Raw genomic sequence first — 26,201 nt, forward strand, 5'->3', positions numbered from 1 at the left:
TGATTTAAAGACCTGTAAAATAACTCTTCATACTAACATTATCATGGTCCTTTGACAGCAAAGGTGTCCTTAACTGACAGTGAGTCAATTACCTAATTATTTCTGGAACTAACAACATTTTTAAAAATTGCTTTATTTTATCATCACATTTTATTTTTCACTTAAAAGGTCATTATCCAGCCTGATTGCCCATCTAATTCACAAAAATTTGGCCTAGATAACTTGATGATTCCTAAAATACCAAGATGGAGATTTGCCATTATTGAAGATATTCAGAGACAGTACAAGTTTTGTAGGCAACAAATACTGATTAAAGTGGCATTCTTGCTGGAGTAAATATATAAGCTTTAAGAGGATAATAATAATTAGGATCATAGCTAATATTTCAGTACTTTTCAAGTGATAAAAATCATAGATGCTTTATAAGTCTTTAATCCTCAGAATAAACCTTTGAAGAGCGTACCATTTTTATCATCATTTACCAGATGAGGCACAGAAGGTTAGGTCACCTGCGCAAGGTCACATGTTCCTAAACAACAGAGCTGGAATTTGAACCACCACTGGCGCCACAGCCTATTCTCTTAACCAGTACACTATACTACACATTATATTTGTAAAATCCAAATGTATCAAATTGTCTATTTTATTTCCGTAAGTGGACAATTTTCATTAATTGTAAAAATTGTGCCTTAAAAAATCATGACTTTATGATATGTTTTTTCATTCTTATAATTACCATTTTAATTATTGTAGATTCTAATCGAGAGACTTCAAGAATGATGCGTTATTTGACATTATTTTTAAAAAAACAGCTCAGGTGATTCTGAAGAATACCTTGATAATGAATTAGTGGGTAGTCTCTGGATTGTCTGTCAGTCTGAACTGTTTGTTACTATTCATTTAACAAAATGAGTTTGCACCAAAAGTTTTTAGCTATGTCATCAGGTATATATTTTAATTCAGCTGACATTTTTTTGTAGTAAGTTTTGCTCAATGAAGAAAACATCATTCATGGATTTACTTTCAGGAGTAAACGCCATAAAAATGCTTTTGTCATTTTACTTTTGTTATCTGTGTATACCCAAGAATATGATTGAAACCAGCTCTTTCTGTTCAGATTTTTGTTGTTGTTGTATATATTTTCCCATATCTTTATTGTTAATTTCCCTGGAAATTAGAACTTTCCTGGGAACATCTGAGAACACCTAAAATAAACCCCCCCAAAACCAAAAAACCTTGAATGTGTCATCTCTCCAAAAAAGCCTCCTTTAAAGTTACTCATTACTCTCACTGCATCTGTCATCTCCTCCCTCCAACCTGATAGTGGTTTTTTTGGTCCATAGTTAAGATTAAAATTAACGAAATGTCTTCTTCCACCATTGAGTAATCTAAAAATCTTCCATCTTACACTAAAAGTCATACTCCACAAGAATTTCACATTGCTAAAACTTCAGAAACAAGTGGAAGGTCCTTATGAACCCTTGCATTGGTCTATCTGATGATCACAAGCCTGAAAATTCAGAATTCTAGAAAGTGTGGCCTCTGTCTGTACCCATGCCATTTCTCAAAAGGAGATGAAGGCGGTAAGGCTTGATCATAAAAGATCAGAATAGTGAAAACAAATGGACTTACTGTGGTGATCTTTTTGCGCTATATGCAAATATCAAATCATTATGTTGTACACCTAAAGCTAATATGTTATGTCAGTTATACCTCAATTTAAGAAAAGATTTAATCAGGCTTAACAATTTCCTTTTAAGTACTGTTCTTGTGAAAGCCAATTAGTTGAAAGACATTATTTAAATCAAAATATGAAAATTGATTTTAAAAACCATATAGTATTTATGAAACACTTGCAAAGTGCACAACAATCTGTTAGATACAGTGGGGAAGAGGACACAAGAGAAGGAGACAAGAGGCTTACTGTCTACTTGAATAAGATTTAGTACTTGGAAAAATGAGTGTCAAGACAAACATAATCAAGTTCTGAACTTTGTGGTACATATGGGAATTGAACGAAAGAATATAGAAGATACTTATATCCTTATTTTTGTGAGCCTTAAAACACTTAGAAAAGAAGAAGCCGGTATAATTTTTCTGAAGTCTTCAAAGGGAAGGAATAAAGAAAGCTCTTGGATTAGAAGAGTTTTGAGGGTCTATAAAGGGGTATAAGACCATACAATAAGGATAGAGAAGGAGATAGAGTAGTAAGATTCTACAGAAGCAGAAGAATTATCTTAAAATCTTACAGATGGCAGAACAGAGTGAAATTCACATTGAGAGGTGTTAATTTTGTGGGAGAGGCTGTATGGAGGCAGTGGATCATTTTTAAAGAGGCCTGAGAGTGATGAGATTTAATCAAGTATGTGCTAGGTCAACTGCATTGCTCTTGCCCCATCTTTCTCATGATCAAAGAATAAATTTTATAAGCTGGTTAACCAGGGTTAAAGATGCAAGATCTATGACTGTGAGCTAAGCAAAGCCAAACAGTGCATTTGTGCAAATATATTTTTTTACTGCATAGGTATCATGGTTTCACCAATTGAAACAATTAGTCTGTTTGGTATATCATATAAAGTTAATGGAGAAGGCGTTCTAGATTATGCCTGCTGGTCTTGAGTATGGTTACTTTACTGAAGTTTTTTAATTTAACAGTTTTTAACTGACTCTTTTTGGGTATATTAATCTTTTGCAAATGGTAACAGTTTTGTCTCTTATTTTCTAAGTATATACCTCTTATTTCGTATAACTTAATCAGATTAAGTCTTCCACAATGAGTACTCTATTTTAACATATCAAATCATCACCAAACTTAGTAGTTTAAGACAATTTATTATCCTCAGATCCTCACAGTTCTCTGGGATGACTTGAGCTTAGCCTGGGTGGTTTTTACGTGGGCAGTTGCAGTCAAATGGCAACAGTGGGTGGAGTCATCTGAAGGGTTGGACATATGGATATTTTTTTTTAATGGTTCATCCATGTTTTATTTTTTTAAATTATTTTTTAATAATAATATTTTTTATTATATTATGTTAGTCACCGTACAGTACATCCCTAGTTTTTGATGTAAAGTTCCATGATTCATTACTTGCGTATAACAACCCAGTGCACCATGCAATACTTGCCCTCCTTAATACCCATCACCAGCCTATCCCAGTTCCCCCCCGCCTCCCCCCACCGAAGCCCTCAGTTTGTTTCCCACTGACATGTTTGGTGCCTTAGCTGGGATGGCTGGGACGGTGGAGAGTGGCCAGAGCTGTCTCTGTCTTTTCCTTTAAGCAGCTTCTCCACACGGCCAGCTTGGGCTTCCTCACCTAGGGCATTCTCTGGGTAGTCAGATTTCTTACTTGGATGCTGGTTTCCCCCAGGATGAGTGTTCAGAGAGAGGAAGTACAAGTTTGTAGGCCAATTAAGGGCTATGCCTAGAACTAGCACAGGGTTACTTCTGCCATATTGTGTTTGTCAAAACAGTCATAGGGTCTGTCTAGATTCAAGGAATAGAGAAATACATTCCACCTTTTGGTGGGGAAATATTAAGGCAACATTGCAGAAAACCAGGTAGGGTGGGAGGTATTTTTGTGATCATATGCAGAAAATTTAATTTGCCACAGAGGATATCCTTCATATCCTGACAGTTGACCATTGAGTATCATGTGTGTGAGATTTTTCTGATTAAGTTCCTTTCATCAAGTAAGAATATTTCAAGGCACCTGGGTGGCTCAGCACGGAGTCTCCTTGAGATTCTGTCTCTTCTTCTTCCTCTGCCCCTCCCCTCACTCCTGTGCATGCTCGCTCTCTCTCCCTCTCTTTTTCTCCTCTCAAATAAATAAAATCTTAAAAAAAAAAAGACTGTTTCTGTGCCTAGTATAACTGATTTTACTCCGTAACAAGTCTAATTTTTCTTCTCTGTTCTATTAATATGGCAACTACACAGACTTGATATTAAACCTTCTTATAATCAGGGGATAAACTTTGCTTGCTTATGATATATTTTTTAATTAGGTTATATTTAGGTTAGATTTGCTAATGTTTTATTTAGTATTTTACAATTCTTTATGAATGAGGCAGGCATATAGCTTTATTTTTTGTGTGCTCTTCCTATCCAAATGGAAACTGGTAAGAGCTACCCCAGCCTAAAATGAATTGAGGGACTCTGTATTTTCCTATGATTTGAAACAGTTTATGTAATTTAGATTTAGGTGGTAGTTCTCACCCATAAACCCATCAGGGCCTATGAACCTGCCACCTCCCTTTGGTTACCTTTCCAGTTTTTTTTGTGGTTGTTGATCTATTCAGGTTTCAACCTCTTGTTGAGGCAACTTGGTAATTTATAGTTTTCTAGAAAATCATTGACTTTTGCTGGGTTTTTTAGCTTATTGGCATAAAGTTGTATATAGTATTCCTTTTAATTTTTAAAATCTTGCCCTTAGTGTAGTTTGTCTCCTTTCTTGTTTCTCATTCTGAGGTACTTTTGTATGTACTTCCTCAAGTATGTTTATTGTACGATGAATATATTTTAAATTACACTTGCATTTTAGCACATGGATGGTATTATGAAAAAATCTGGGAATGATTTAGCCTGCTCTTATGCCAAATGTGGTTCTTCTTGCCTGAAATGAGTTATTCAAGATGTAAATTAGAAATCTGAAGAGTTGATTATTGTTCTATAACTATTGCTTCATCAGTGATGTTTGTTTTTGAGAATACATCTTAGTTAGACCTGACACACTCATTATCACATGCTTTCACACCACCTAACTCTCCTCAGTAGAACTTTCCCACCCACGATGCTACCATTTACTTTTCCATGAGAGTGTTAATTTCATAAGTAGTAATAGTGTTCTGTCTTACTTGATGCCATTGCCATGAGACTATGTGTTCTTCTCAACTATGTGTATGGTCTAGACGGAGGAATGTAGAAGTAGGCTTTTGGGTAGATTTCTGGTCTTTTGGGAAACTATCATATTTAATAAACCCATCAACAAGTATTTGAGTGATTCCCATGTGTCCAAGACTGCTGTAGGTGCTGTGGAAATGCAAAAGATTTCTCAGGCATTGAAAGTCCGCAGTAATTTGGCCCTGAGCAGCCTTCCCGGACTGTCTCTCATGACATCGCTCTCATGTACTCTTCGCTTTAGCACGCCACCCACTTCCTGCTCTGAACACGCAATGCGCTCTGCTCCTTTAATGATCTTGAAAAGCTATTCCCAATACTCGAAATGGCTATGCTCTTGCATATAGTTTTCCTACCTACCTTTCCTTCAAATTGAAGCTTAAGTCCCTTCCCCTTTAGTGAGCCATTCACAAGAACAAGTTATCTCAGACTAATGTTTCCATTTTGAAAGGATAATTAGATTTATAGATCCAGACAGTAACTCTAGGAAGGTGTGTGACAATCTATGTAATGAAACCTTTAGGAGGAAAATAAAGAAGTATAAACTAGACGATAGTAAAAATAGGAAGATTTATAACCGCTGATTATCAATCTAGAAGGAAATTTCTAATGGCATGGTACAGGGCTCTATTTTTGATCTTGATCAACATGTCCATTCATTCAGTTATTTACTTGCCAAATGTTCACTGAGTACGACATGTTGGAAACTGTGCAGTACGCTGGGAATATAATGGTGAACTAGGGAGATGTACTTCCCTTTATGATATTACAATCTAAACATTTGAACAAAGATGTAGAAAACATACGCAAAGTCAAAAATTTAGAAAGCTAATGCAGTGTTAATGTGGAGCTTATAGAGATGGTGATTGCTTTGTGTAACAGAATCAGTATATAAGAGATCTGGGGGCTAGAAAGTAGACTAGATATATTCAGCCCATCTTAAATTCCAAGGTGAAATTTAATTGGGATAAGGATATAGCCTTATGCTTGAGTCCCAAAACTAACCCTATGAGAAGAGGAAGGCATGACATATGGGCACAGCCTGAGCAAGAAAAGATGTAGAACCTTAAGTCAGTAGTCAGGTCAGTGTTGATAATCAGCGGAACGTGACTGCTAGAAAAATTCAGGCTATGTTGATAGGCATTTAATATCTAGAATGAGAAGTGATAGACCTTTGTTCCAGGCAGACATACCTGAATTCCTAGGTTCCTTTTTAAAAATCATTCTTTAACAGGGAATTTGACAATTAGAAATTTGTATTCTAATAGTACGTGATTTGCAAAGTTTACAAAAATGTTCTCGACATAGTTTTCCAGGAGTTTTTCTATGCTTGATAAGAAAACATGAGTAAATTTATCAGTCAACATTTCATACAATCTAGGAGAAACAGAATCAGAAGAAATCTTAAAATAGCCATCTGTTATTTATTGAGTGTCTCCTGTGCTTTGAGGGTTTGAGTGTCTACTGTGCTTTAGGGCTCCAAGAGAAGTAATACGTATTGAAGGTCTGTAGCAGGTACTGTGAGGAAGCTCATACGAGGAGCAACAAACACTAAGATATAGGTCTGTGTTTTCAAGGCATATGGAATCAGTGCTGGAGGGAAAGACTGTAAACAGATTATTACAACATGATCTGAACTCTAGATAGAGCCATGCTGTCAGGGTTAATGAAGAAGACCACAACCCAGATAAGGGTATAGCCTTACCGAATATGAACTACTTAATATTCCTGGACTTTTACCTGAGTTTTTCCTCTTCTAGAGGAGTTCCTGGGTCTGTTCTGTATTGGGAGGAAGGAGGGAGACAGATATCTCTTTCTCTTCTTGCAAAGCTACCAATTCCATCATATTTGGATCCCTCCCTTATGACCTCACTGTTAACCTTAATTACCTCCTAAAAGCCCGGTCCCCAAATACTGTCACTTTGGGAGTTAGGGCTTCAACATAGAAATTTTATGGGGACACAGTTCAGTCTGTAACATCAGATTATCTCCCCCCCCCTTTTTTTTTAAGATTTTTATTTTATTTATTTGACATAGAGAGAGACAGCCAGCGAGAGAGCGAACACAGTCAAGGGGAGTGGGAGAGGAAGAAGCAGGCTCCCAGCGGAGGAGCCCAATGTGGGGCTCAATCCCAGAACGCTGGGATCATGTCCTGAGCCGAAGGCAGATGCCTAACGACTGAGCCACCCAGGCGCCCCAGATTATCTCCCTTTTGATTAACTCAAAGTCAGTGGATTTAGGAGTTTAATTATATCCTCCAAATACCTTCACCTTATAAAGTAGCTTAGTCTTGGGAGTAATATCCTGTCATATTCACAAGTCCTGCTAAGATGCAAGAGGAGGGGATTATATAGGGCAAGTATACCGGGGAGGGGGAGGGGAATCTTGGGGACATCTTAGAATTCTGCCTACTGCAAAGAGAGTAGGGTAGAAAGCAGTAGCATATTTGATCAGGTATGAGGGCTATTGTGAGTAGAAAGGTAGAAAAAGGACACAGCAACCTGATATGGTAGGAGCATTAAACTGGGACCTGGGTATTTGGAAGGTTCAGCCGAACAATGTATCTGAGAAAAAAAGCACTTTGGAAACTAAAAATTCATTTAACATGTAAAGTATTACTGATACTGAAGTTTGTTGGGGAGATGATGGCAAGATTAGTTTAGGACCGATAGGTTTATGGGTAAAAGATCGGTAACGGTGAAAACCCATGGGCTTTGGACTTAGACAAACCTGGTTTTAAATTCTGATTCTGGCATTTACTAGCTTCTTACATGTAGAATGAGAATGATAATGTATGAAGTTTATGGATTGTTACGAAGGTTAAATGGAATATTACATTTCAGGTTTTTAGTCCAGTGCCTGGCAACATAGTAAGCACTAAATGTTTATTCATTCAATTATTTATTAAATATATAAATATGTACTATGTGCCAGACCTTCATTTTGGCCCCAGGGTTTTAATAAATATTAAATATTATGCCTGAGCTAGATTTTATTTGACTTTGCATTTCCAGACTAAAACAGTTGAGTTTTAATCTGTATGTAAATAGCCACATTATACATTCCATAGTATGGAATGTTTTCAAGCAAAGAATAACATCTAATCATAGAATTTATGATTTGTGATCATTTAATTTTATATATGGCCCTGGTTTTTCTGTGTAAAGAGCTCTAATGTGCCTGTAGTCAGCCTAGTTATTGATACACTAAAGAGTTGGAAGATCTCCTGGACCCCATTTCATTGTTTTGATTTTTTTTATAGTACACCATTAAAATGTGTGTTTGGGGAAGAGTATTCTCATGGCAACATTCCAGATGGATTGAGGAGGGCAGAGATTAGAAAGAGGGAGGGAGGCCTTTTTTTTTTTTTTTTTTTTTTTTTTAAAGTAGGCCCTGCCCAGCATGGAACCCAATGCAGGGCCTGAACTCATGACCCTGAGATTAAGATCTGAGCTGAGATCAAGAGTCGGATGCTTAACCAACTGAGCCACCCAGGAGCCCCAGGAGGCCTTTTTTTAATGCCAAACTGGGGTGCCTGTAGTGGGACTAATGAAAAGGAAATGATGGAGATAAGAGCATTGGGGAAGAGGAATCAACAGATTTAGGTACTGAAGAGGAGAGAGGAGACGGAGGGAAAAGACTAGTGTAATGTGATCTTGCTGCCCGTTACACTTGCAGAGCACCGTGGTGATTCATGACTGTCATGGTGTCTAGATCTTTATCATTGTTGGAAGGTGTTACAGACATGACTAGAAGTACATATATGTTAACTCTCTCTAGGTGTATTATGTAATGATAGGAACTATACAGACAAACACTAGCCATTAGAGAGCCTAGAATATCTAAAACATTTTGTGTTAGATGAAGAAAGGAAAAGTGGTCAGGTACAGCTGCATTAGACGGCACTAATCTTTTAAGTTACAAGCTTGTAGATTTTCATATTTCTAGTTGTGTCCAAGGGAATTTAATCATAGATATGTATCAAAGCATCTGTAATTACAATGTAAATGAGAACTGGTTTATCTCTGTTAGTCTGTGAGAAGAGAAATGGAGTACTGGATCGACCGTGTTGCTGGTGGGGGCAGAATCTTCAGTCTTTATATCCTGTTTCTCTTCTTTCACTCACAAGATTCTTGACAGGTTGTAACATGCATGGTGATGTTGGCAATACCAGACTGTGGACATACCTTGATAAGGCAGGCATTCTGGAGACTCCTTGGGCAGATAAGCTGCAAGTAATCCTGACCAAATGACAGGGTTACCTTTGGTACAAAGGAGAGAGTGGAATTGAGGAGAAAAAGAGTAGAAACTGAGAAGGAGGGTATTGGCTAGATGGAAGTTGATGGTAGCAGTGGACTTGGAGAAATGTGAACAGGTTCAAAACAGCTTTAATCAAGTTCTTGTTGCTCAATCTGTAGATTTAGGTTACTTCGTGTTGGGACAGTGATCATTCTGTCTTGAGATCTTCTGTTCCTTTGACTGCTGTAACACCAATTCTCCCAGCTGTCCTTCTACTTTTCCGGATAGTCTGGGTCAGAATTTTTTGCAGCTTTTAATTTTTTTTTTTCTAATCCCTTAAATATTGATGTTCCTCAGGGTTCTGTTCTAGGCTCTGTTCTCTTTCATTCTCACAGTCTTCCAGAATGATCTCATTCACTTTCATAACATTAATAACCATCTGTGTGCTAATGATTGCCACATTTTTGTCTCCAGCCAAGATCAGTCTCCTAAGTTCCAGACCCTTAGATTCAAGTCATATTCAACACCTCCTCTTGGATATTGCACAGACACCTCAAGCTGAAGGTAGAATTTTCTTTTCAAACTGCTCATTCTGTATTTCCGAGCTCAATAAATAGTATCACCATTTTCCTGATTCCCCAAGCTGTATACCAGCTATCATTTTTTCCCTTTTTTTCTTTGCAGTATAATTTATATACAACAAATGCAGAGAATTGAAGTGTACAATCTGATGAGTTTTGACAAATGTATACACCCATGTTGTCATCATTCAGTCATGATACAGAATATATTTCACTATCCAGAAAGTTTCCTTATACCCCTTTGCCAATCATTTTTACACCCTCACTCCTGCCCCTGGCTGAGTTAAACCCTTTTCTTATTGCCTCTTCATTATTAGCTTTTCCTGTTCTTGAACTTCTTATAAATGGAATCATATGGTGTACTCTTTTGGTTTCTGACTTTTTTGGTTCAACATACGGTTTTTGAAATTTATCCATATTATTGTATAGATCAGTTTATTTATTTTATTGCTGAGTGGGATTTCTGTGCATATACCACAGTTTTCTTATGCATTATCTTATTGTTTCCACTTTTTGGCTGTTCTGAATAAAGTTGCTAGGGAATATCCTTACAAAAGTCTTCTGTGGTCACATGCTTTTATTTCTTTTATTATACCTCAGAGTGGAACTACTTGCTCATATGATAGGTGTATATTTAATTTATTGGAAATTGCTAAACAGTTTTCCAGTTGTTACATAGTTTTACAGTCCTGTTAGCAATGTTTGAAAGCCCCAGCTTTTCTACTTGTTGCCATCATCTGGTGTTGTCAGTTTTGTAAATTTGAGCAATTATAGTGCGTTTGTACTGGAATATCATTTTGATTTTAATTTTTAAATCTGTGATGAATAGTGAAACGCTATTTCATGTTTATTGGCCATTCTTATATCCTTTGTGAAGGGTTTGTTCAAATATTTTGATAACATTTAGTGGGTTTGTATTTTTATCATGGATTTGTAGGAATTTCTTGTGTATTATAGATACAAGTCCTTTGTATCACGACATTTTTTTCCTACTCTCTGTCTTGATTTTTCGTTTTTACAGTAATGCCTTTTAATAAATAGAAGTTTCAAATTTTGCTAAAATATGTTATATCAGCTTCTTATTTTATGGATAGTGCTTTTGTTTCCTGTTTAGAGAATCTTTGCTTAACCCAAGGCCAGGAGGTCATGAATATATTTTCCTCCATGTTAGTCTAGAAGCTTTATAATTTTAGATTTTACATTTAATTTTTGATCTATTTCAGTTTAACTTTTTGTGTATGATGTGAGGTGTAGAGATTAAGGTTCATTTTTCCCCCTACGTCAATATCCAGTTATTTCAGTGTCATTTGTTGACAAAATTTTTCTTTCCCTGATCAAAAAATACATTTATTTTATATAATGGGTCTATTTCTATAATCTGAATTCTGTTTTATTCATCTATTTGTTTAGACTTCTCTAACTATTGCTTTACAAACTCTAGCTTTGTGGTAAGTCATAAAATCTGGTAGTGTAAGCTCCAACTTTGTTTTTTTTTAAACATTTTCTTGGCTATTCTAGGACTTTTATATTTCTATATCCACTTTAGAATCAGCTTGTCAATTGAAAAAAAAAAAGACTGCAAGGGTTTGGCTGGGATTGCTTTGACTTTAGATACATTAGGGGAAAATTGTATTTAAAATTTCTCTCAGTAATGTTTCACAGTTTTTAGTGCACAGGCCTTTCACATCTTTCATTAGAGTTACCTAGTTATTTGTTTATATGATATAAAAATACCATTAGGTTTTTATATATTAATCTGGAATCTTGCAATCTTGCTAAACTTATTAGTTACAGATTTTTTGGATTTTTATGTGTGTGCAATAAAGCATCTATGAGTAGACATTTTTGCTTCTTCCTTTCCTATGTTTATGATTTTTAATTGCCTTATCGTGGTGGTTTGGACCTGGGTTACAATGTTGAATTAGAGTGGTGAAAGTGGACACCTTTCCTTGCTCCTGATCTTAATATTAACTGTAGATTTTTCATGAAGTCCCTCTTTGGTATTAGCTGTAGATTTTTTAAAAATAAGTTCTTCATCGGAGGAAGCTCTCCTTTTTCCTTAGTTTGTCAAAGGTTTTTTGCTTTGCTTTTATTCACTAACAGGTATTGACTTTTATCAAATGCTTTTTGGGGGCATCTTTTGAGATAACCACACTTTTCTTCATTATTTTGTCATTATTGATTTTCAAATGATAAACTAACCTTGTACTCTTGAAATAAACCTATTTGAGCAAGATGGGTATTACCCTTTGCATACATTATTGGATTTGATTTGCTAACATTTTCTTCATGATCTTTGCATTTATATTCATGTGTGATTTTTGTCTTTTCTTGTCATGTTCTTGTCATGCTTTGGTATGAGGATTATACTGGTCTTATAAAGCAAATTGAAAAGCATTTCCTCTTCTTTGAAAGATTTTGTTAAAACTAGAATAACACCAGTGAAACTCTCCAAACCTAGAGTTTTCTGCGTAAAAGTGGTTTTAATTATAAGTTTAGTTTCTTTAACTGATAATGGCGATTCAGATTTTCTAATTCATTTGTTTGTTTTGGAAACTTGGGATTTTTTTAAGCAATTTGACTGTGTCATCTAAGTTTTTAATTTTTTGGCATATTGCGCATAATTTCCCAGTAATTCCCTTTAAATGTCTGTAAGATCTAGTGATGTCTTTGCTTGTGTTCTTGATGTTGGTAATTCGTTTTTGGGCATCATTCTTTATTTCTCCTTCTCTCTCACTTTTCACATCTACACCATCCTTCCTGTTCTCATTTTAATTTAGAACGATGCCTAAACTTTTCCTAGGGAGACTGCAGTAACCACACTCTGGCCTTCCTGTTTACAGTCTTGCTTCTGTGTCCCATTTACCTCCTTTTAGGAAGAAAGATCTTTTTAAAGTGCAAATGTAATTAAATCTTTTCTAGCTTAAAACTTTAATAGTTTCCTCATTCCTTCGGGGAAAAAAAAATAAGCTCCTTCCTATGAAATACAAAGTCATCAATGATAAGGTGTCTGTCTCAATATATTCCTCTTTTCTTATATTTACTTCTCCCTTTTTGTCTCTTCCCACAGGCCATCAGGAAGTATACTGCCTTTCTAGGGATTCTCATTTGTCATTCTTCACCTAAAAACAAAGTGCAGCATTTCAGATGGGATATGATCAATACTAAGCAGACAAAAATTGTTTCCTAACTTCTCCTTTACTGAGATGACCGTTAATATTTGATTGGTTTGGTCTCAATAATTATTATTTATCTGACGTAATCACCTTTTATTCAGTAGATTTTTATATTCACAGCACTATCTCACCTCAAAACATTAAAGTCCAGTTTCCATTTTACTGTTATCTCAAAGTATATTAATAGGGATGCATCTGTTTGCTCCAGTCAGAGGGCCTATCACATAGCTAGTTGATCCCTCCTCCTCAAACCCATGATAATGAGTTTATTTCAGCTTGGCAGTGTTAGTGTTGGTATTCGACCTGCCACCAGATGACTAGATGATGTATATTTCTTTATAGTATCATTTCATAGTTTGCAAAATCAAGAAACATTCCTCTGAAACTATCTAATTGGTTTGGAAGTAAAGCAGTTGTTTCTTTTCTTGTCAGTCCTTCACCTCCTCACCCCCAGGGGAATCAGGATGCCCCATGTTATGTTTAAAACCCTAAACACATCAAACTTTTATTCTTCTGTTGGGTTTGAAAGGGGGACATTATTAGCTCTGTCTTGATGTAGCAGGGGCTCTGAAAGTCTATTTGGATAACACTGAAGATTGGAGGAAATGTGACTCTGTCTGTGTGTTTTAAGCCCCTAAGGTAAGATCAGAAAGCGTCTGGGGCAGTGAGAGCCAAATAGTTGAAGTCATACATTAATTATGGTCATGAATCATTTTTATTTTTAAAGTCTTTACCATTTGACAAGGTTGTTTGCATAGTACCAGTGAGTTTCAGGCAGCGTTTTCCCCCTTTTAAAGTAACAGGCTATTTTGTTGATTTCTGTTCTGAGTTGATAATGCCTATTATTATTAGAATTCCGATAGCTTTTTAGTAAAAATTGCATATTTCCTTACTTAAGTGAGTGGTCTTTATTTGATTTTTGTTTTGAATATAATATTTTAAAGTTATAAATAAATATAGAAAACTATCACCCATAATCTTTCACTCTTCCACTGGTATCAGTAAAAAATAATCAGATCTTGGGACTGAGCTTTTATATTCAGGAGTTAGTTGACATGCAATTTGCAAATATATTTTGAGTGACTCCTTTGGCCATATTCTGTTCTAAGCACTGGGAAGCATATAAAAATAAGAGATATTTTTTTTTCCTCAGAAAGCTCTAATAAGGAAATAAACAGTTGCTATAAAATGTGGTTCTGTACTCTTTGTTAGTGGTTTGTATATGTGATGCTGTAGATTTCCAGAGGAAGGAGTGCCTTCACCTGTCTGGAATAGTCCAGAAAGATCTTTTTTTTTTTTTTTTTTAAGATTTTATTTATTTATTTTTTGACAGATAGAGAGCACCAGTAGGCAGAGAGACAGGCAAAGGGAGGAGAAGCAGGCTCCCTGCTGAGCAGAGAGCCTGATGTGGGACTGGATCCCAGGATCCTGAGATCATGACCTGAGCTGAAGGCAGACGCCTAACCTACTGAACCACCCAGGCGCCCCCAGAAGAGGTTATGTTTCAGCTGCCTCTTTAATGGACTCAGGAGTGTACTTACCTGTTAAGAGATGGGGAAAACTTATAGGCAGATAGATCAACTCACTCAAAGGCACAGAAACAAAAGATGGCATGATGTGTTTGGAGAATTGCTGGGAGCTGAGTACACAAGTTAAGGACTATCAGGAAATGAGGCTGGAGATATATGCTGGGACCGCATTACAAGGGGCCTCTCCTTGCTTTTAAATTTCCGTAGAGCCAACTTTGTAAGAGAGTATTACTATCAAGAGAGCGTGGACACATACATTCCCAGAGCAAGAGGCAATAGGGTGGAGTATAACCTCTATTGGATTCCATAGGGACCTCGAGGAAGTTGCTGAGTAACTTATCTCATGAGCAAACTACCTATAGTAAGAGTTGCTACCTTTTAGATGACCTAAGAAATCCTCAATAACTATCAGGCAATTTCTGAAAGTGCAGAATATGTCATGAATATTTTTGGCGTATAGTGTCGTCGTCATCGTCATCATCATCATAATACAGGCAGAGGTTTTGATGCCATCAAACCCCTAATAAAATTAACCTCGTATATAGGATATCTTTCAGGTTAGGATTATTGAGTAATTTTTAAAAATTGAGGTAGAATTTACATACAGTGAAATGTATAGATCTTAAGTTTAAATTCTGCATGTACCCACACCATTATAAAGATACATAGGACATTTCCATCACTGCAGGGAGTTCCCTTTGTTCCCCCTGTTCTCCACCAGTCAGTCCCCCCCACATAAACAACCAGCAGCTCTTGATTTCTGTCACCGTGGATTGCTTTGACCTGTTCTTGAACTGCGTGTAAATGGAATCATACGGTATACTTTGTGCTTCCGGGTTTTTTCACTCAACATAATGTTTTCGTGATTCATTCATATTGTTGTGTGATTCAGTGTGTCTTCCTTTGTATTGATGAATAGAATTTCATGATTATACCTCAGTTTATTTATTAATTCTGTTTGATGGACATTTGCATTGTTTGTTTTCTCTGAACATTCTTCTATAAATCTTCGTGTGGACATAAGTTTTTACATTTCTTGAGTAAATGCTTAGGAGTAGAAATACTGGGTCATAGGTTAGATGGATGTTTAACTTTATAAGAAACTGTTTTCCAAATGACAGTACTCTTTGGCACTTTTACCAGTAATGTGTACAAGTTCCAGTTGCTCCACATCCTTGCTAGTATTAGGTGTTATTGTTTTAATTTTAGCTATTCTAGCAGGTGTGAAATGGTATCCCCTTATGATTTTAATTTGCATTTTCGTGATAACCAAGATATTATCTTTTTTTTAATTAAGATTTTATTTATCTAATTATTTGACAGAGAGAGAGAGCCAGCCAGCGAGAGAGGGAACACAAGCAGGGGGAGTGGGAGAGGAAGAAGCAGGCTTCCCACTGAGCAGGGAGCTCAATGCGGGGCTCGATCCCAGCTCCCTGGGATCAGGCCCTGAGCCAAAGGCAGACGCCTAACGACTGAGCCACCCAGGCGCCCTTTGAGTATCTTTTCTTGTACTTATTGGCCACTCTCCGTCACCTTTGTGAAGAATTTTACTTTTTTGCCCATTTTTAATAGGGTTGTCTTTTTGTTACTGATTTATAAGAGTTCTTTATATACTCCAGACACACTCCTTTGTCAGATTGATGTTTTGCAAGTATTTTCTCCTAGTCTGTGGACTGCTTGTCATTTTCTTAATGGCATCTTCAGATGAACAGACATTTTTTATTTTTGTGAAGTCCGATTTATCTATTTTTAATTTTATGGCTAGTGCTTTTCATGTCTTCTCTATGAAATCTTTACCTCCCCCAAGGTTACAAGAGATTCTCTGTGTTTCTTCTACAAGTTTTATGATTTTCGGGTTTATGTTTACTGTGCTGTCCTTGAATTACTCTTTTGTCTGTGCTGTGATGTAGGGAATGAAATTAATTAAAAAAAATTTTTTTTTATTATATTGTGTTAGTCACCATACAGTACATCCCTGGTTTTTGATGTAAAGTTCGATGATTCATTAGTTGCGTATAACACCCAGTGCACCATGCAATACGTGCCCTCCTTACTACCCATCACCAGCCTATCCCATTCCCCCACCCCCCTCCCCTCTGAAGCCCTCAAAATTAATTTTTTTATCGATATTTATCCAATGTTCCAGTACCATTTGTTTAGAAAACTTTCTTTTCTCCATTAATTTGCCTGGGTTCCGTTGTCCAAAATCAATTGGCCATAAAAATGTAGCTCTATTTATATAATCTTTATTCCATTCCATTGATCTATGTTTTGATCGTTACGCCAGTACCATATTGTTTTGATTATGTAGTTTTATAAAAAAAAAAGTTTATCTTGGTTTATCTCTTCTAAATTCTTTGTTTTTCTGTATAAATTATAGTATCAGCTTCTTAATGTCTTTCAAAAAAAAAATGAAAGCCTTTTGAGATTGGAATTGTGATTGTGAAACAATGACCCATATATAGAAATATAATGAATTTCTGTCTATTGACCTTGTATCCTGTGACCTTACTGGTTCTAGTAGTTGTTTTGTAGATTACTAATGAAATTCATTTTCATTATATGAAAATCATGACATCTAAAAATAAAGACAATTTGACCATTTTTACTGTGTGCATGTATAAGAAATGTATAAGCTATCTTTGAAGACCAAGAGACTAAGAAAAACACAAACCCATAATGAAAGCAAATAAGAAAATAGTTCTTAATTTTTTCAGTGTTCCTTGTTTCAAAGTGGCTGCTGCTGCTTTAACTGGGATTGTTAATTCTTTTTCTTTCTTTGTGTATACCCACAAGTAATATTCAACCTTGTTATCAGTGATGTTCTCCTGATGACTTCAGCACTCCACTTAATTTCTCTGGGCCTCAGTTTCCACCATTGTAACATGCTAGGATTTAACAAGATTCTTTTCCTTAAAAAAAAAAAAATGTATTTGTCTGTTTGAGACAGAGAGTGTTGGGGGAGGGGCAGAGGGAGAAAATCTTCAAGCAGACTCCCCAGCTGAGTGTGGAGCTTGACTGCAGGCTTGATCCCTTGACCCATGAGATCATGACCTGAGCTGAAACCAAGAGCCAGGTGCTCAACCAACTGAGCCACCCAGGAGCACCTCAACCAGATTATTTTCTAAGGTATCTTCCAGACTGCTGTGAGTTTGCCATTTGAGCTCTCACTATATCAGAGGTGGGCAGGCAGGCGGGAATAGAAAGGGTGTTTTTAGGGTCCTTAGTAATCCCTGTTTATTTCATTATAAATATGCTAGGGAATTATGAAATGATCAGTTTGAGTTCATTACTAGTTCTGCTTATCCTGGAAGGTTTGTCCTCATTTTTTTCCATTTATATCTGTTGCTCTGTGTTAAAAGTTTACAGGTAACTCACTTAAATTTTTCTGCAACTTTTTTCCTAGGCTTCATAGAGCCCAGTGTGCAATTAAACAGACTCAGGTAACTGTTCAGAAAATTGGAAAGGAAATTGAAGAAAAGCTAAGGCTCACATCTACAAGCAATGAACTGGTAGGTTTTTAAATATATTTACCTGTTTAGACTGCTTGATTTCTGAATGTGATCATCATATTCTTCTTATATTAATTTTTTTTTCAAAAAAGCTTTAGTTGTTTTTCCTTTTAATGTTTTGCTGAGACTTATGTTGGTGTTTAAATGTTGGAGAATACTTTACTATTTCCTAATAATCTAACATGCAAAGTGCCTGCCTTTTGCTGCTAGATGAAACTTTAGATTACATACAATTACTTAGAAAATAATAAAAGTTACTTTATTAATGTCTTATCAGTGTGAACTCTAGACGTGAACTGTATGGTGAATAGGAAATAGCTGCCAGAAGGGGGAAAAAAAAAACTTCAGGGACTAATCTCCTTTTAAAAGATGAATTTAAAATTTTTGGAGTGAACTTAATAGGTTGGTTTATGGACAGTGTTCTCTTTTGAGAAACATTCCTTTAATGAGACATTTCCAAAGAAATAGAAATTCTAACCCAAATGGACAGATTTCAGATATTAGTATAATTTGGGGTTGCTTTTTACTCTTTCTAATGGAGGAAAAAAATATTAATTTTGGAATAAAGATTCTGTCTTTGTAAGCAGAATAGTAGGCTTAACTAATAAATTGAACTTTTCTCAAAATGAAGCCACATGGCTATGGATAGCTTTTGATAAAACTTGTGCTATGGATTATGATAGTTAAAATATAATTCAAATCCTCAGATTTTTAGTCCTAACTAAAAAACTTTAAGTATTTGTTTGTATAAACTCATTCTCATAGATAGGCAGTATCTTCCACTTGTCGTTTATATCATTTATAGTGCTATCAGCTTAGGAGAAGGCCTTTTACCTCCAAGCAAATGTTCCATATTGTCTTGGAGATTTGCCCGAGATAGTAATTTAATGGATGAACTATGGAAACGCAATGCAGTTAACCATCAACACAGACTTCTCTCTCATTGAATTTGAAGTGAATGGATGATGATGTATTTAAACTATATAAAATTGCTAATTTTGACCCATAAATGGCAGTTTCATATAATTCAGCCTGTTGTATAAAATGGCTAGTGCTGTACCTGGCACAGAGCAGGCATAAAAAATACGGTAGCTACAGTAACTATAGTCGTAATGCTTACCCATATGACTTTCCTTGCCTATGGAAAATCTTCTGTTTTAGAGAAGCTGTTAAACCACCTCTTGTTTTAACTCAGCCTCAGTAAAGGAAGAAAACCGAGACCACGAATATATTGGAGAAGGAGAAAAAGCAGCTAATTTTAAGCCTTTCTGTAGTGTACAGAAATGCCACATTTTTAGAACCTTTGTCTGAGGAGAAATTGCTAGGTTTTTTTTCTCTTTCTTTCTTATTTTCGTCTCCCAAGGCAAGACTGGGAAATTACTTATTTCATTAAATGACAGCATATGTTTTGTCTCAGTATGGAAAAATGTATGTTTAATCCTATTTTTCTAAAATATAAGTGGTGACACACAGAGCAAGGTGATAGAATGTGTGAGTTTAAAGAGGTCAGGTTCAGAGGTTCACTGCGTGTTTTTATGCTGCCTGGTCAACGGAGAAAAGAAACGTTGATTTTTGAACTGAAAGTGAACCGAGGCATCATCTAGTTCCCGTGTAACTTCACTAAAACCAATCCTACTCAGTACATTCTGTCCCTTTCCCTGTTGTATTTTTCTCCATAGGATTTATTACCCGTTAACAATGCTATATATTTTACATAGGTATTTTATTTGTCTTGTCTCTCTAAACTCTGTGAGGGGAGGGATTTTTGTCTATGTTTCTTTACTGCTCTATTTATCAGTGTCCAGAAGAGTGCTTAACACATAGTAGGTCCTCAATAAATACTGAATTTAGGAATGAATCTAACATGTTAAATAACAAAACTCAGCCAGGTAAATTTGGATATCTACTTGGCTTTTTCAAATGGTTCATGAATCAGTGGGGCAGCACCTCTTCTAGCAAGTAGAGAGGAGCTCCAAAGAGTCCTACTAAGTGAAAGGTTTTTATAGAAGGAGGGTAAGGGCAAGAAAGATATTAGCCAAAGAGAAGGATTGTTCCAGGCAAGGCTGCGTTCTATGGGTAAAAGCAAGGCTATCATGCAGATTGCCTCATCTTTTTTGTGGGGATTGAGAGGGCCAAAGGGGCAAAGTTATTGGCACAGTTTGAAAAATTCTTGTCTGGCCAGATAAGACTACATTTCTCGAGGAGGTTGAAACTACAGTTAGATTATGTATTAAGCACCAGTTTGGAACTTGGTCGAAGTGACAGCATTTTGGGCCTTTATTTTGTCTTTTTATTTATTTATCTTTTAAACAAGCATAAAAACAAGCAGTAAACTCTTACAAAAGGACAGAGAACGAGGCCTGAAGAAAGGAAGCAACTTTCCCATAATCATTTGACAAGTAGAGACAAATTTTGGTTTACTTGTCTTCTTTCAGGGAATGCCATTTGCTTGTTAATTTTCTACTTTAGGACTGACCTGTAGCAAATTAGAAACCTTTTTTACTCTTACCTTTTTTCCTCATGCCTTTCAAAATTAGCCCAAGGTCATTATACTGCAACCCAAGCATTTTCAATTTTTAAGAATTGGACTTTAATTTTAGCCTATGTATAGGGGCACCTGGGTGGCTCAGTCAGTTAAGTGTCTGCCTTTGGCTCAGGTTGTGGTCCCAGGGCTCTGGGATGGAGTCCCGCATCAGGCTCCCTTTTCGGCGGGGAGCCTGCTTCTCCTTCTCCCTCTGCCTCTCCCCCTGGCTTGGGCTCTCTCTTGTTCACTCGCTCTTTCTCTCTCAAATAAGTAAATAAATAAATAAGTAAATAAATAAAATAATTTAGCCTATGTATCATCAGTGAGAAGGCATACTTAATGCTGAAAGAAATCAGAATACTTTGTAAGAGCAAATGTAACTACCTCTGTTATTAGAAATTGAGTTCATACTTGATGGCTTTTAAGGATTTTGCATCTCTCACACTACATCAATAGCCAGCGTATCTTTTTTGACATTTAATTATGTTTCTTACGAAATTTCTGCTGTTGTCATCTTGAATTTTTGCTTACATGTTTTGGATTTTATCAGATGCCTTTTCTGTATCTGTTGATAATTGTATTTTTTTCCATGTTCTTGTATTATGATGGTAAAATACATTGATTAATTTTTGACTGTTAATCCAACGTTGCATTCTTGGGGAAAGCCCCCCTTGTTCCTGAGGAATTATTCTTTTTTATGTGCATTACCAGATTCACTTTGCTAAAATGTTTAAAGGATTTTTTTTTTTTTTTGAAGATTTTATGTATTTGAGAGAGAGAATGAGCGGGAGAGAGAGAGCGAGCACGAGCGGGGGCAGAGTAGAGGGAGAGGGAGAAGCAGACTTCCCGCTGAGCAGGGATCCTGGGACTCTGGGCTCATGACCTGAGCAGAAGGCAGACGCTTCACCGACTGAGCACCCAGGCACCCCTTTTTAAAGATTTTTGCATCTATGTTCATGGGGGTTAGTGGTCTGTAGTTTTGTCTGTTTGCCTGGGTTTGTCGTCAGGGTGATGTTGGCCATAACTAGTGATTTGGGAAGTGTTTTTTCTTCTGTTTCCTAGAAGAGTATGTGTAGAATTGTGTGTAGAACTGGAATCATTTCTTACATGTTTGGTAGAATTTACCATTGAAGCCATCTTGACTTGGAATTTTCTTTGTGGGTTTTGAACTAGGAATTCAGTTCTTTAATAGTTGTAGGTTATCGAAGTTATCTCTGCTTCTCGAGTGAGCTTTAGTAGCTTAGTCTTTCAAGACATTTATGTCCATTTCATTTAAGAGGTTTGTCTTTCTAAATTTAGCGATTCTCATGGGTGTGTAGTGTTTTCTTATTTTAGTTTATAATTGCATTTCTATGATAAACATTTTTCATATCTTTATTGGTCACTTGTGTATTCTTAAGGAAGTGTAAGTTTGAGTATTTGTGCCCATTAAAAAAATAAACTAGATTTACAGAAAACTTGCAAAGATAGTTCAGAGAGTTTCCATTTGACTTTCATCTGGTTTCCCTTAATATTAACCTCTTCTACAACCATGTTACATTTGACGTGGTACATTATCAAATGAAGAAATTAACATTGATACATTACCATTAACTGTGGGCTTTATTCAGGTTTCACCAGTGTTTCCACTAATGTCTTTCTTTTAAAGAAATAAACTTTATTCTACAACAGTAGTAGATTTGTGGTACAAAGAGTATACCCTACAACCAGTTTCTCCTGTTACTAACATTTTACCTTAATGTGGTACATTTGTTACAGTTAACCTGTACTGATAAATCGTCATTCACTACAATCCATTCTTTCTTCAGATTTCCTTAATTCTCACCTAATGTTCTTTTCTGTTCCAGGATCCCATGCAGGAAACCATAATAAATTTAGTAGTCATGCTTCCTTACACTCTTCTTGGATATGAAAATTTCTCAGACTTTAATTGTTTTTAATGACTTTGACAATTTGAGGGTTACTAGTCAGGTATTTTGTGGAATATCCCCTAATTGGGATTTGTCTGATGTTTTGCCATGACCAGCCTAGATTTTTTTGTTGTTGTTCCAGTATGCAGCACAGGATACCACATTGGATTTAGTCATGCCTTCCTAGGCTTCTCTGATCTATGACAGTTTCTCATTCCTTTGTATATTTAAATCACTATTACTAATCAATGTTGACATTTACCTGACTCACTACTTGGTTAAGGTAGTGTCCCCCAGGTTTATCCACTATACTCCTTTGGAGTATCCTTTCCATACTGAATATTTTGAAAGCAAGTTACTAAGTCCAGTCTAGGAGGGGACTTGCATTCCGCCTCCTAGAGGGGCGACTGCCTACCTATGTATGTTATTTGGAATTCTTTGTGAGGAAGATTTGCCCCCCCCACCCCATTTATGTATTCATTCAGTCTATTTACTTATTAGTATGGACTTGAATATATTTATTTTATACTTTAGGTTATAATTGAATACTGTGCTATTTATTTTCTTTCTCAACTTGTGGCATCGAGAGCTCTTTCAGGTTGGCTCCTGTGTCCTTTTGACATGCCTCTCTTTTTTGTTTTTTAAAGCACTTCCTTCATTTCTGGCACTATATGATCCAGGCTTATCTTGTATTTCCCCTGTCCCAGCCCTGAATCGGCCCTTTTTCCAAGAAGTCCTATTCCTTTCATTGGGTAGTGGTATTTAGAAACAAGAGCTGGGCACTGGGTGTGCTTATGGCTACTGGGTTGTAACTGCTTCTAGGCCCTCTCAGTAGACAGAACCGGTGTATGCAAGTATCTGTCTCCACATATGTATTAAAACTAAACAGGAGTTCGTACTAATACCTTCAACTTTAACACCACAGAGTTCATTCTCATCCTTCACTTTGTTTATTTGTAGTATCTTTCTCTGTTAGTGAGAAACCTGGCTCCCATTATCTGTAATTTATTTACATATTTTTTCAGTCCTAGTAGTATATGTGTAAAGTAGTTTCATATTTTCCCCCTCATTTTTAAATGGGATTTCTGTCTTCTTGTGTTAAAGAGAGGGAAAAGGGAGGGGGAGAGAGAGGAGGAGAGAGTGTGTGTATATGCACACCATTTGCATGTATATTTGTATTTTTCCTTTTTCTGGATACAAGTCCTTTTTCTGATATGTATGTTGGAAATGTTTTCTTAACGTTCTGTGGCTTGCCTTTTCATGTTCTTAATGATGCCTTCTAAAGAGCAAAAGTTTAAAAGTCTAATGAAATACAATGTATTTTTTAATGTTATTTTATAGGTAGGGCTTTTTGTTTTCTTTATAAGAAATCTCTGACTAACCTAAAGTTGCATCAATTTCTTCTGTGTTTTGTTACAGAAATTTTGTAGTTTGGGGCTTGACATTTAGATCTATGATGCATCTCGAGCTAGATTTTTGTACAAGTTCAGTAAGGTTCTTTTTTGTTCTACATGAATATGCAGTTGATTTAACGTCATTTGTTGAACAGTCTTTCCTAATTGTTTTGAAATGTTTGTCCAAAGTCAGTTGACCAAATAAATATGTGTTCATCTATTTCTGGATTCTGTTTTCTTCCACCGATCTATATGTCTGCCTTTCACCAATACCAAAGTCTCTTACAGATCTGTTGTCTTCAAACCGGGTAGGGCAAGTCCTCCAATTTTGTTCGTTCTATAAAAGTTTCCATGGGTTGTCCAGGTTCTTTGTATTTCCAAGTGAATTGAGAATCAATTTATCCATTTCTACAAAAAAAAAAAAAAGCCTGTTGCAATTTCGATAAGGATTTGTAGATCAATTTGTGGAGAATTGCCGTCTTAGCAATAATGAGTTCCCCAGTCCATTGAACATGGCATATATCTCTTTTATAGACTTTTCTTTAATTCTTTCAATGTCTTGCAGCTTTCACTGTAAAGATTTTGGACATCTTTTATTAGAGTCATCCCTAAGTATTTATGTGAGTTTTGGGGGGGCATTCTTGCAAAGGGGATTGTTTTTGAATTTTTTTATCTGTTTGTTGCTAATAGGAAAGAGTACAATACTTACTAATTTATTAACCTAGTATCTTGCAGTCTTGTTCTATTAACTTTTAGTTCTTGTAGTTATTTTGTATATTTATTGGGATTTTCTGTGTAAACAATCATACCTGCAAACTTGGATTGCCTTGTACGCTTTATTATTTAATTTTTCTAACTTATTTCAAGAGCTAGAACATACAGTACAATATTGAATAAAAGTGATACAAGTGGAAGTCCTTTCTTGTTCCTGATTGTAGGGGGAAATGATTCCTCCTTTCTTAATTAAGTATAATTGTAGTAATACCCTTTATTGGTGTTAGAAAGTCCCCTCTTATTCCTAGTTTCCGAGAGTTTTTATCATGAATGGATGTTGAATTTTGTCAGATGTGTTTTCTCAATCTATCGAAATAATCATGTGATTTTTCTCCTTGATTCTCCATAATTTAATTTCAGATGTTTAACATCACACTTCTGGAATAACCTGAATTGGTTATAATATATACTCTTTTTTTTTTTTTGTATCTTGCTGGATTTGATCTGGAAATAATTTAAGGGATTTTATGCTATATTTATTAGGAATATTGAAATAGAGTGTTTTAAATTACTTTATCAGAATGGTATTAGGATTATGGTAGCCTGGTAAAATTAGTTGAGCAGTGTTCCTTTTTCCTATCCCATCTTGACCAGAAGCAGAAGTCTCTGCTTTTAATATTTTCTAGTCCTCTTTTGAGATTTCATATCTTTTTATTCATTGTGACAGTATTTTACTTTTTCTCACTCAGCGTATTTATAATAGTGGCTTTAAAGTCTTTGTGTGATAATTCTAACATCTGGGTTATCTTGGGTTGGCGTATGTTGGCTGTCTTTTCCCCGGAGAGTGAGTCACATTTTCCTGGCTCTTCATATATTGGGTAATACTGCATAGTATCCTGGACGATGTGAATGTAATTTTGTGGAATCTCTGGATTTTGTTACTTTCCTCCGAAGAACATTGATGTTTTCATTTTAGCAGGTAGTTAACTTAGGCTCAAACTGTCATGCCTGCAATGGACATTGGCTCAGATTTCATTCAGTTCAGTACTTTTACCTTTAATGCCCCAACTGCTTTCTTTTTGCTTCATACATCTGTGGTTTAGGATTCAGAGGCTCATATTGAATTTAAACAGAATCTGGGGTGTTCATTCTCTGGCTTCCTCCATTCTGGTGGCCTTGATTATCTGATCTCTTTCCCGTGGTTCGTCTGGCCATAAAGATCCTGTCTTTCTTTGGAGTTTGCCTGCAGCCACCCTCAAGACAAAGCTACAGAAAAGGGGAAATTCACTCCGTGTGTTGGTTGCTTGCACCAGGTTCTGAGTCTCTCCAGAATTTACCTGTCACTGATAAATCTCCAGAATCCTCAGGTAGTAGCTTTTTGTATTTTATCTGGAGTCTGGAGCTTTTATTTATGAGAGAACCAGTCTGTTAGGTGCTCGTTCTCTCACAGCAGAAGTAGAACTTGGGTATATTTTATTATTATATATCTTTTGCTTTATCTTCCTAGCTTGACCTGGGTTCTAGGTCTTATATTGCCACTGAGTCTATGATATTAATGGGTTGGATTAAGTATATTCTAAGGAAATATTTTCCCTTTCTTAGTGGTCGAAAAGGTGTAAGTGCAATTGAAAGAACTTATAAATGACATTTAAAAGCAAATTTGTTCTCATAGGACAACTGCCGTAGTTCTAAAACTTTTTTTTTCCAGATTGTTAATTATTTCCAGGT

At 36.0% G+C, this 26,201-nt stretch overlaps 1 protein-coding gene across 2 annotated transcripts in view; it reads left to right on the forward strand.

Annotated features, from left to right (window-relative positions):
• Positions 1 to 26,201, forward strand: part of UVRAG (UV radiation resistance associated) — a 294,465-nt gene that overhangs the window by 114,342 nt on the left and 153,922 nt on the right. For both annotated transcript variants that reach the window (XM_040630863.1, XM_040630862.1), the window contains exon 7: positions 17,826 to 17,931. In XM_040630863.1, coding sequence (XP_040486797.1) covers positions 17,826 to 17,931 — 106 coding nt within the window. The remainder of the gene's footprint in view (positions 1 to 17,825; positions 17,932 to 26,201) is intronic.

This window comes from Ursus maritimus, unplaced genomic scaffold, assembly GCF_017311325.1.
Source record: "Ursus maritimus isolate PB19 unplaced genomic scaffold, ASM1731132v1 scaffold_16, whole genome shotgun sequence".
Lineage (NCBI taxonomy): Eukaryota > Metazoa > Chordata > Mammalia > Carnivora > Ursidae > Ursus > Ursus maritimus.